The sequence below is a fragment of the Enoplosus armatus genome, chromosome 7 (genome assembly GCF_043641665.1).
Source record: "Enoplosus armatus isolate fEnoArm2 chromosome 7, fEnoArm2.hap1, whole genome shotgun sequence".
Taxonomy (NCBI): domain Eukaryota; kingdom Metazoa; phylum Chordata; class Actinopteri; order Centrarchiformes; family Enoplosidae; genus Enoplosus; species Enoplosus armatus.
In genome coordinates, this window is record NC_092186.1 from 25,774,416 (window position 1) to 25,787,087 (window position 12,672).

General features: G+C 44.7%; 1 protein-coding gene across 1 annotated transcript; it reads right to left on the minus strand.

Annotated features, from left to right (window-relative positions):
* Positions 1 to 8,948: 8,948 nt before the first annotated feature.
* LOC139287806 (serine/threonine-protein kinase pim-1-like) lies at positions 8,949 to 11,920 on the minus strand. Its single transcript, XM_070908982.1, has 9 exons — positions 11,908 to 11,920; positions 11,152 to 11,361; positions 10,671 to 10,922; positions 10,380 to 10,474; positions 10,096 to 10,143; positions 9,711 to 9,926; positions 9,419 to 9,596; positions 9,131 to 9,307; positions 8,949 to 9,040 (listed from the first exon to the last, which is right to left on the minus strand). Exons 1-9 carry the CDS (start codon positions 11,918 to 11,920, stop codon positions 8,949 to 8,951), a joined length of 1,281 nt encoding a protein of 426 aa, XP_070765083.1.
* Positions 11,921 to 12,672: the final 752 nt, after the last annotated feature.

The window sequence follows — 12,672 nt, forward strand, 5'->3', positions numbered from 1 at the left end:
ATGGCTTTGTATGTGCAGAGAACAAAGTGGATTCAAAGAGCAAATACAAATCGAAGCCACCCCTAAGACCCAGAAGATCAAGGACATTATTCTAAAACATTGCATGTTACTTTTACTTGATGGATTATTGGCGGGATTATGTCTCACTGTGATCATACCTTATATAATTACATGTGACAAATAAACCTGATCTTAATAATGTAATACAAAGCGAGTCTGCCGCTGATCATGTGCTCTTCTGTACAGGGACTGAAGCTAATTGCAAAGTTATCGATATTGTTCTACTCAAGACTTTAATATGATAGGGTCCTAACACAGCAGCCTCAAGGGGCTCCTATTGGGGTTCGAGACACTGTCTAAAGAAGATTAACAAAAAAAGAAAACAACTCAGCAGATGTCCAATTCTTCTGGTCAATGAAACATACACTATATTGCCAAAAGTATTGGCTCACCTGCCTTGACTCGCATATGAACTTAAGTGACATCCCATTCTTAATCCATAGGGTTTAATATGACGTCTGTCCACCCTTTGCAGCTATAACAGCTTCAACTCTTCTGGGAAGGCTTTCCACAAGGTTTAGGAGTGGGTTTATGGGAATTTTTGACCATTCTTCCAGAAGCGCATTTGTGAGGTCACACACTGATGTTGGACGAGAAGGCCTGGCTCTCAGTCTCCGCTCTAATTCATCCCAAAGGTGTTCTATCGGGTTGAGGTCAGGACTCTGTGCAGGCCAGTCAAGTTCATCCACACCAAACTCTCTCATCCATGTCTTTATGGACCTTGCTTTGTGCACTGGTGCACAGTCATGTTGGAACAGGAAGGGGCCATCCCCAAACTGTTCCCACAAAGTTGGGAGCATGGAATTGTCCAAAATCTCTTGGTATGCTGAAGCATTCAGAGTTCCTTTCACTGGAACTAAAGGGCCAAGCCCAGCTCCTGAAAAACAACCCCACACCATAATCCCCCCTCGACCAAACTTTACACTTGGCACAATGCAGTCAGACAAGTACCGTTCTCCTGGCAACCGCCAAACCCAGACTCGTCCATCAGATCGCCAGATGGTGAAGCGCGATTCGTCACTCCAGAGAACGCGTCTCCACTGCTCTAGAGTCCAGTGGCGGCGTGCTTTACACCACTGCATCCGACGCTTTGCATTGCACTTGGTGATGTATGGCTTGGATGCAGCTGCTCGGCCATGGAAACCCATTCCATGAAGCTCTCTACGGACTGTTCTTGAGCTAATCTGAAGGCCACATGAAGTTTGGAGGTCTGTAGCGATTGACTCTGCAGAAAGTTGGTGACCTCTGCGCACTATGTGCCTCAGCATCCGCTGACCCCGCTCCGTCATTTTACGTGGCCTACCACTTCGTGGCTGAGTTGCTGTCGTTCCCAATCGCTTCCACCTTGTTATAATACCACTGACAGTTGACTGTGGAATATTTAGGAGCGAGGAAATTTCACGACTGGACTTGTTGCACAGGTGGCATCCTATCACAGTGCCACGATGGAATTCACTGAGCTCCTGAGAGCGACCCATTCTTTCACAAATGTTTGTAGAAACAGTCTGCATGCCTTGGTGCATGATTTTATACACTTTATGCCACTGGAGTCCCCAACTGCAACAAAAACTTAACACAAGCATTTGCAGCAATGATTATCATCGACCCGATTACACCTAGCTATGCTTTTATGGGCCCGTCAACAAGACACGGCTTAAAAGATGGCAGTACACCTTCGATACCACGTGCAAAGTGGCAAGGATGAAACAATGGAGGGATATAATGTAAAGATGGGGCATTCAAACTTCTAAACTATTTAAAGCACTTTACCGTAGAGCTGATATCTCTCTGCCTGTCCACAGAGCACTGAGCTGCGTCTAACTGTGCGAACCCCGGAGAAGCACTCGGTCAATGTGATGCCCTCTCCTGGGACCCACAGTCTGCTGCTGTGCTGAGTTTCATGTTGGAATCTGTAACCTCTCCAGACCACGAGTGGGCTGCAGGCAGCATCTGCTGTTCTTCTGTTGTTTCACCAACCCCAAGGCCGCATTCAATATGTCCAAGTTCCATCATCACTGCAGTGCATTGTTACCAGTGAGAAAAAGTTTTATATGATTTTGTTGTTCGTTTGTAGGATTGTGTGCCCTTAATTGTTTAAAACCTGGCTTATGACACTGATATATATTTATATTAACCTAGCAAAAAGCACATTATGATTGAATTGATTATTGCTGTGATAATCTAATATAGTAGTCTAACAAAAGCATTACAAGTGCAATGTAAATTGCTGTATTATTAATGCACTTCCTTCTAACTCTTCTGTCTTTACAGTGGAAATCACGTCCTGTGTGTGTTTGCAAGCTGTAGCAAATGTACAGAAAATGATATTTAACATTTGGACTTCTGACCATTTTTTGTAGATTGTTTGAATGCATTTTTTTCCCTCTGTTCCAAGCAGACCTCGGTGTCGGGAACATTCGTGTGTGTGTGTGGTATGAAGACAAATAAGCACAATAAAACAAAAGAAGATGCTTCTGTGACCCTTTTAAGCAAATTTTGGCGTCGTTCAACCCTGCCGTTCTAGTTAGCCGCCACGCTAACTTTGCACTCACCGTTTCCCTTGTCGAGATTCAAGAAACACAGGATCCAGCAAATATTTATATATATATATGTATACTGGGACAAGCAGCACAAGCCTTCGAAAGCTTGAAATAAACTGGAATGTCAGGAGGAGTTGAAGCATTTTTCTCTGAGTCAGACCAAAAGTATACACGGGAAGTAGCCCCCCTGGATGAGCTGCTGTAACTGCACAAGGATCCACTTCTGGGGCAACTTGCCAGGTAACCAAACAAGTTTCTGGGAACACCGGTTCGTTTATGTGAGACAGGCAATAAGGGGTTAAATAACTTGGGTCATTTGCATGCCGTCGACATCACAAATGGTATTTAACATTAAAATGACGGTTGTAAGTTGAAAGCTGAACGCTTCCCGGAGGAACTCAATCTTCCTGTCGGGTGTGAATGAAACCAGCCGAGGGTTGACACTGAGCCCTTCTTCATTCGGGACTGCCTCCCCCACAGTGGATGAGACGGTCCCGAATGCGGCTAAAAGATGCTAAAATGCTCTGTAGAGCTGAGGGGAACTGCAGAGTTCATATGAACACATGGATTAGTGTAAAAATGAGTATTTCCCTCCAAAAAGAGGTTGATTCCAGTGACTGTAGGTTTGCAACGCTCCACACTGGATACTGTTAACGTCTCCTACCTGATCTCTCTGATCTCTTCCTTGGAAAAAAAAAAGTACAGCATCATTGTTGGAGCTATCAAGTAAATGAATTGCAGATGAGAGTAAGGAGGGAGGTGTTTTCTCTCTTGGAATGGCCTCCTGCCATCTGTTTCCTACCTCTAATTGCTCTGGAGACCCTCGCAGACCCAGTTTCACCTCCATCCTTCTGCATTATGTTTGGAGGAGGAAGACTCTCACGCAAAACTTTCTCCTCGCAACTTTACTCGCTGAAATGAGTTTGCTGGAAAGAATCGTGTGGTTAATTAATAATTCATGATTTATTATTGTAATTAGTGAATCAGTGTAGCTCAGTGGTTGGGGATTTACTTCCCATAGATCCTGTGTATATACAGTATATATCAGCATTTTTATTTTTTTATTTTTTATTTTTTTAAACAGAAAGCACTTTGGATGAAAGCATCCCACTGCTCTCACTGCCTCTCCACCACCTCAGCATCTACTGTCTATTGTCTTTTAGTATCCTTTGGGCTCTGTGCAGACACCTCACCAGTATCACTGATGCTCGGTAGATTGGTACCAATGACGTTCTGGGCGGTTTTTAATTACCTGCCGCTGAGCCCTCCTATCCTGGGCCGTGCACATCCCTTGCCAGTTTGTAATGTTTCCAATCAGGATGCTTTCTGTTAACAAGAACTTGGCACGAAAATTTAGCCTTCTTAAAAGTCAGGGTGTCCCTGACAGGCTCTCTGCGATGCTGACTCCCAGGAACCTAAACCTGTTCACCTGCTCCACCTCAGCTCCACTGATGTGTGTCTGTGTCTCCTTTTTCCTAAAATCAACTATCAGCTCCTTGGTTTAGCTGACGCTGAGCAGCAGTACGCTCTCTGTGCACCGCACTGCAAGACTGCTGTCTGTGGTCTGTTTGTGAGGAAGTCCTATGTCCAGTTGCAGAGTGTAGTTCTCAAGCCCAGAGTGCTAGGTTTGCCAATCAGTATCGTGGGGGTGGGGCTTGAATGCTGAGCTGAAATCAACAAACAGCATTCTGACGTAGGCGTAGCTGTTTTCATGTGTGAAGACTGAGCGGGGGGCAGTGGAGATGGCATCCTCTGTGGATCTGTTGGTTCTGTATGCAAACTTGTGGGGGTCCAGGCTGGCTGGGATGTTGCTTTTGGTGTGCTGGAGAGCCAGTTTCTCAAAACACTTCATAAGAATGGAGGTGAGTGCCACAGGGCGGTAGTCATTTAGACTGGACACTGCAGACCCTTGTTGGTACAGTCCAGCAGTTTTGCTCCAGAATACTTTGTTGGTGACCCCTGACTAAGTTGTTGTGTGGTACGTGCCCCATGAGCTGGTGTAATGGATTTGACTCATCATCATCTACAGACTGCAGACATGCGTTAAAAATTGCCCCCCCCTCCAATTTGTCATATTTCCCTCGAGAGACGGGAGAAAAGAGGACGGAGAAGAAAGGCCTTTATTGCCACAAAAGACGCCTCACTCTGTAGACGACAGCAACACATGTGCTTCTACCCTCAGGCCACTAGGATCCTAAATGAAGTCACTGCCTAAGACTGCCCCCCCCCCCCCCCCCATCATACACATATATTTAGTACTGTTCCTGTTCTTTTAAACTTTTGATAAACAAAGTGAAGGAACGGATCACATTTCACTGGGATTGTACTTGATTACTACTTGGTTACATGTGGCAAATGAACTCGATTGACTGATTAATTGACTGACAGGCGGATTCTCTAATCACTTCCCTGCCATCTGCAGTTCAGTACCTCCGCATTGCATGGAATAACGAACCAAAACGAGTTTGGTATGCACATAAGCAGGTTCTCAACAGTCTGGTGCTGGTTGTGCAAAATGTAACCAGCGGATCTGTTGTGCAGGGAACAGGACCCAAATGAGTGTGCATGCGCCGACCGTGCATGCAGCCTGTTACAGTCGCTCCTGTCTGGTTTTGGCAACTACCTGACTGGCAGACCACAGCATGTGCGCTTGCAACACTGTGTGTCAGACAGAGTGGGGCTGTCCTCTCTCCCTCCCTCTTCACCGTCTGCACCACGGACTTCAGCTACTGCACAGAGACCTGCCGTCTTCAGAAGGTCTCTGATGACTCAGCAATAGTTGGATGTATTAGTAAGGGTGATGAGGAGGAGTACAGGGCTGCTGTGGACAACTTTGTCACATGGTGCGAGCAGAACCACCTGCAGCTCAACGTGACAAAGACAAAGGAGCTGACTGTGGATCTGAGGAGGACCAAGGCGCCGATGACCCCTGTTTCCATCCAGGGGGACCGTGTGGACATTGTAGGATTACAGGATTACAAGTACCTGGGAGTCCACATTGACAATAAACTGGACTGGGTAAAGAACACCAATGCCCTCTACAAGAAGGGCCAGAGCCGTCTCTATTTTCTGAGGGGGCTGAGGTCCTTCAACATCTGCCGGACTATGCTGAGGATGTTCTATGAGTCTGTGGTGGCCAGTGCTATCCTGTATGCTGTTGCATGCTGGGGCAGCAGGCTGAGGGTGGCGGACTCCAACAGACTCAACAAACTGATCTGCAAGGCCAGCGACGTTGTGGGGGTGGAGCTGGACTCTCTTGACGGTGGTGGCAGAGAATATTGTAAATGTGTATATCCTCCTGAGACCCAGAGGAAAAAAAGGTTTTGCTTTTTTGCTTTTTTTATGTTAATTTAAGTATTGTGGTTTAAAGAAACATGTTGCAACAATTTTTTTTTCAAAAATATTGTTTATTGATTTTTTATTGACTGTCCCTTGTAGTGGACATCGGGACTTGCTTCATACAGAATGTAATGATGTAATTCTATGATACTGAATTCATTTTTGAGTGGATTTCTTTTAAAAATTATTTTCATGTCGTGAACATTAAAGTAAATGAAATTCTGACATTCAAACTCTTCAATCTACCAAACAGGGTTAGTTAAACATGATGCTAAAACAAAAATGTATTTGGCTAAGTGCAAGTAGTTACTGGAATATCCTTACTGGTGCTTCGCACAATAAACATTTGAACACAAATCTAACCCTAACCCTAACCCTCTTCGACAACAGGGTTGAAACTTAAGTGATAAAGAAAGGAGAGGTATAAATTTAATGCACTTTTAGCAGATGTATTGTTAAATATGTAAATCAACAGGGTCAATATTTTTCCAAGTCAAGTTTTTAACTGATTGTGTACTGTGTGTGTGTGTGTCTGTGTGTGTGTGTGTGTGTATGTGATCAACAGTGTGAACTAAAACTGCTCTCATTTCCCTTTCTATACACTGTAATAGCAATAAACTTCAAAACCCTAGCTTACACATTGCTCCTGATCCATAACACACGATGTGTATCATCACTTTTCCCTGGCTTGGGCTCAGGCTCCTCAACAGCTGCAGTATCCTCCTCTGAGCTTTCATCTTCCTCCTCTCTCTGGCCCTCCTTTACCTCATCTTCAGGCAGCTCTAAATCAGAATCTCCTTCCACAATTCTTAACAAAATACTCTCTACCTCACTTTGCCCTCTGCTCCTTGATGTATTAAAAATGGAGGTTAGTAAGTCCTGATGTCCACTACAAAGGACATTGAATAAAAGTTGTGTTATGAAAGGGTTAAAATTACTGTGACTTTTTAAAAATCTTACTAAATGGAAGCCAAGACTTTTATTTTAAAGAAACAACTTGATTTTTAGCAACAGAAACATGATATCTGGAAAAAATTGATGATTTACCTCTCTTGTTGGCATAAAATGTGGAAGTTGAAATTCCTGCCATTTTGAAAAGACAGTGCATGTGCTGTGTTGGCCCCACCCCCACAACTGGGCCATCAAATGAGAGCCCATAGTGTCCTCTTAAAAGGGACAGTATGATTCAGATAGATTCTATAATATAATATATTTTTTTTATAACTTATATTTGTACATACCTCTCATTTCTAAATGTATGCTACTTTCTACTCTTGAATGGGAGCACCTATAAGTGAGAAAGTATTTCTGATCCTGATCCTGATTCTGAAATGCAGAACTGGTATATATGTAGTGAAGGCTGATTAGGGAATGAGGTGCAGGTGGGCAAGCACAGGATGTGGATGGGTGTGGCAGTCAGGTGATGAGAAAAGGATGGAAAGTCCAAGGACATCTGGTGGACAGCTAGAGGAAGGCAGATCTGAACATGCTAGTTGACATTATTGCCATAATCGCAATAGAACGCATATAAAACTGGTTGAAAAATGTAAAATTAAAGTGGAGAGACAAAGAAATCATAAATACAGGGGTTCGTGTGAGATATTTATGGGTGGGCTTCACCAAATAAAGACCCAAATGTTATGGAACACAGGCGCACTCAGCGGTCGACCTGCTCCGAGCGGGCGGGTCAGCGGACTCCACGAGACGCAGTCGCTCTGTGCGCCGCCCAAAAGGGGAAAACTATAGCAGTGTCAGAAAATGGCAGCATCACAGCGAGTTTGATGCGCATCAATGTGTCAGGATGCATGGAGCGACGCGTCAGCTCTGCAGGAAAGCACTCACGTTTCACTTCCCAATCAATACATGATGTCAATACATGATGCTCTGTGAAGTGGCCAGCTCTGTGCGCTTACCAGTGCCACCCATAGCACCATTAATTGATGACGCAGAGAGTGTTGTTGCGAGTTCGTATCATGCCAGTGAGCCTAAATTAGCAAATCTCTGCCATGGATGCTTGTTTGGAGTGATTCTGAGCGGTAGAGGTTCTGTACTGATACACTGTCTGTTTTTAGGATTCTGGAGTTGACGGTGACTGTCGGCTGAGCTCAACAACTTTCAGATAGATTTCCATGAAATTCTATACAGACGTTGATGAAGCCTACTGACTTTGGTGATCCTCTGGCATTTTGTCTAGTGTCATCATCAGGTCAGAGTTGTAATTCGTCCAACACTTTGGTTTATGACCAAATTACTTGCAAAAGGAATGATATTCCCATCATCCTCAGCTGTACTTGTGAAAAAACATCACATGAACACACAAATAAAAATCTATGCAATTATTCCTTCCTGGATTAAGGTCCGTGGCAGATGGCAGAGTATATTTATACTGAAAGTCTTCCGGGAAGGCTGCCCTCGCTCATGGCTCCTCAGAGGTCCCTCCTCGCTCCTTCCGGTTCAAGCCAGGAAATATCAAATAAGAGACTTGGGATGTACCCAGTATTGTGAACACGTGTACAATCTCATGCAATCCAATACAGCAGCCTCGACAACATTAAAATTAAAAATGACTGATCGTTGTGTTTTTATGAAGGAACGAGGCAGGAGGAAGATCATTATAGATCTATGCTGATTTATTGATTAACATGCCGACCTGCATGTATTTGGCGTGTGGGAGGAAACCGGAGCACCCTGAGTAAACCCACGCAGGCATGCAAAGTCCATCCAGGAACCAGCTGGCAGGTTCCAACCTTCTGCCTGTGGCCTTCTGTGTGTAACCACTGTACCACTGTGCCGCCCTCAGATGTATTCTTTCTTCTTCCAGTCGTCGTCCAGTAGCCAGCAGATTCATCCAGGGCTGCAGAAAAACAAAAAACTGTTTTTGTAGTCTCGTGTGAAAGATAACTCAGGGACTCTATGAATAGAGGATGCAGTGGGGGCCATACTTGAACTCCAGCAGTGTTGATCCTGGATGAAGGGGCGTGTGAGGTCCATCTGTGGTCATGGCATGGATCATATCAGCCAGGGGTGGTGTTTAAGTGTCTCCAAGGTGGGTCGAGACTCTGCGCTCTTGGCCAGACAGCTCTTCAGAAAGTCCTGGCAGTCTAAATAGCAAACAGGAATCACATTTTAAGGCCACCGCTGTGCTCCGTGTGTGTGCTTGATTTTACTGTCTGTGTGCATTTGTGACTTACCGAAGGAAAGGCCGTCTCTGATGTCCGGTTCTTCAGAGATGATCTCGGTGATGTCGTCGAAGGGGAGACATCTGTGCAGCATCCCAAACAGCACTACACCAAGCTGCCACACCGTGGTCGGTTCAGCCCTGTACCACCCTCTCCGGAACCAGTCGGGGCTGCTGTACTCAAAGGTTCCTACAATACACACAGCCACGCAGAGACAACGTTTAACGGTAAGGTCGAGGACAGAGACAGCCAGGACGCTGGGCTGGCTCAGAGAACAGGACTATAAAAAAGACGGCATACCTTGTTCTGCAATGTATATGTTCTTCGACAGAAGTGTGCCACAGCCGAAGTCGATAATCCTGACACGTGGGATATCAGAGCCGGTTTCAATAAGAATGTTGTCCAGCTTGATGTCCCGGTGGAACACACCTTTCGAGTGGATCTCAATGAGAGCATCCACCAGCTGTTTTGTTAAGATCTGAGGGAGAGAGAAAGAGACATGTAGACTGAGTGACATGTTGGGCTTGGACACACACACACACACACACACACACACACACACACAGAAACGCACATGCCATGAGATACTTACTTTAGCCTCATGCTCCTGCAGGAAGGACGCTCTAGAGTTCATGTAATCTACCAGGTCCATGCAGGGGACTGGTCTCTCTTGGACGAGAATCAGCTCATTGTCCAGATCATACCAGTCCAGCAGGGTCACCGCGGCACTGGTCCCTGCTGCTGCTGGTTTGACTTTCAGCAGCAGTGCCACCTCTTTAGGGACCATGGTGACGTTCCCATCCAGAAGCTTTATACATATAGTGAAAGAGGAAAACGAGTAACGAAACCTTCATGTATACATAGATACGAGGTACAAGAGGAACATGTGGTTCCCTTTGTACATACAGAAATGTTACTCCGATTATTGAAATAATGTCGATACTTGTTGGCATTAGGACGAAGAACAAATCTCTTACCATTGGTATGCGCTCAATGTCAAACTGGGGGATGTGTTTTATGGCCACCTGCAGGACAGAAAGACAGACAGATGTGGTTAGCATATACTACGTACAGAGTGGATACTGACTGCAGTTCTCTAACCCTCTGCTGGGGGGGGGTTCCTCATTCTAATCGAGGGTTTAAGGACAGAGGGTGTCGTATGCTGTACAGATTGTGAAGCCCTTGAGGCAAATTGTGATTTGTGGCTAAACAAATACATAAAACTGAGTAGACCTGACTATAGCATGTGTATGAGTCTTACAGGCAGATTGTTGTCCCTGCAGTGGCCAGCAAAGACTGACCCGAAGCCTCCTGAACCCAGCAGTTCCTCCTCCTCGTACTTGGCCTCAAACGCAGCTGCAGAAACAAAATACAAACACAGTATGTACACAGTACTTGTTCAGAACTATAATTCATTACACTTAAAACCTTACCCCCTAATGCTAACTCGTACTCGTACTTGTAAACCTTTGTTTTAGAGACATGTCTAGTAATTATTTTGTATTCCTTTCAGTCTCCCTCCGTCCAAGTAGATCAAGACTCAATGACTTACCTCTGCCGTCAGGGGGGTCAGTGTTTGTTGACAAGGAGGTGGCAGGTTTCTCGCTGGAGGAGGCATCAGTGGTGTCCTGGTGGCTGTGGCCCCTCTTTCTGCTCCTCTTCCTGGGTCCCTCTGGCTCCTCAGACGTCCTCTGTCCGCTCTTCCTCCCTTCAATGGTGGATGTGGATGTCCCTCTGCTTCTCTTCCTTGGACCGTCTTCACTCTCCCCACTGGTGGACTTCCTCTTTCTGCTCTGGGTTTCTCCTGAGCCAGCGGGACAATCAACAAAAATCGAAAAAGCTTTCAGAAGTTTCAACTTCAGTGAGAACAAAGTTTAAGGAGTCAGCTTCAGTTTCTGACTCTCTATGTGGCCTCTGGACAAACAACAAAATACCCTCTAGCTAAGGTCTGACCGAATGTCCCCTTTAGTTTAACATTGACTTAATAGAACAAAGGTATAATGAACCTGTCCATCATTTCTATCTCATCTTACCTGTCCTGGCAGGTGGGCCAGTGTATGCTGAGGCAGAACTTGATGAGGGCCTACTCAAAGTCTGGCTGCAGCCCTCAGAGGGACTTTGACTTGTCCTGCTCCTCTTGCTGGCTCTTTCAAGACTCTCCTCAGAGTTTCTCTTGGAGGTCTTCTTGTTTCCGCTTGATCTGCAGTCTTCAGCTGCGTAGTTGGCGGGATCAGTGTGGCGTCCTGCAAGAACAGGAAAATATGTGTTTGTTGCATGCACTGAATGTAATCGACTATATTATTTACTGTCTGAGCAACTTCAGTAAAAACTTGCATTAGTAATCATTAGCCTAGCAGCTAAATCATATGGATTAACAAGTAAGAGAGTGTGCAGTCTTTGCCAGGATGTTGTCACTACTCACCCAGATGTGTACTGGAGACCCGAGACTGAACAGCGCTTAGTTTTGTCCACGATTTGGAAGCCATGACTCTCGCACAGTAATGGTTCGCCTTTGAAATGACAATAACTTCGATTTGTCCAAGTTTCTTGTCTTCTGTCTTCTCAAGAGGTTGTGCTCGCACAGTAATGGTTCGCCGTTGAAATGACAATAACTTCGATTTGTCCAAGTGTTCCGTCTTCCGTCTTCTTCAGAGTTTGTGTTCTGACCACACAGCGATGTCACAATATTCTACAGTGTTTCAGCGTTCTTAAGTTCTACTCATTATAATGTGGAATGTCAAATCTAAACCAATAAGTGCATTGGATCAAAAGTCAACACATTATGGTACCTTCATTTGTCATTCCTATCAAAACATGGTATGGGGCCAACTCTTATGATGTGTCCACAAACATTATAATAACCAATAAACAGGTTGAATTAAAGTTTTTAAGTTGAAAATATGGCATATATGTTTGTTTCATGTCTGGCATTAATGTGAGGAAGGTCACAGTCTCCTGATCCCTCCACACAGATCTGGGGTTTTTGTCTGCCGCTGTTTTTTGCTTCACGTACATCATGATTTATTTGCAAAGAAACACCATCTTTGCCACCTCAGCCAAGCGTAAAAACCTTTGTTAAGATATTTCAATATTTTTCCACTCAGACTTTTTTATGCCCCTTTTTTTCATATGCGGTAAACTGGTGATGGAAACCCAGCTACTGAGAGACTCCACAGAGGGATTCTTTTCCTCTTGGAGGTGTAAAGTTTATGATCCCATGTCCCCCTTTGCCTCATCAGACATGCAGAAAGATTCCTTCCCAGGTGTATTACAAGAGAGGACAGAGGGTGCGATGTGATGTGGGTTGAGCTTCACTGTCGTATTTCTGTATCCGTAGCTCTACTTCACCAGTGTGTATAGTGAACATGTATAGTTGTGTATTTCACTACTGGAATTACTCTAGTTTCATTTTGTGCACTTGGAATTACTGTATACAGACATGAACATTTCTGATTCATTTCTGTGACATTTACTGTGAGGCTGCAGTGAAGAAGTGACCTTGTAACTGAATCTTGGTTTATGCCAAAAATGATAAACAAATAAAGATAATTCAA

Bases quoted from the DNA above. Each gene is read 5' to 3' on its own strand.
- LOC139287806 (XM_070908982.1), bottom strand. The intron at 10,923-11,151 runs GTAAGATGAGAT...CCGCTGGCTCAG, and splicing joins TGGCCCACCTGCCAGGACAG to GAGAAACCCAGAGCAGAAAG. The intron at 9,041-9,130 runs GTAAGTCACAAA...TTTGCTATTTAG, and splicing joins CAGAGACGGCCTTTCCTTCG to ACTGCCAGGACTTTCTGAAG.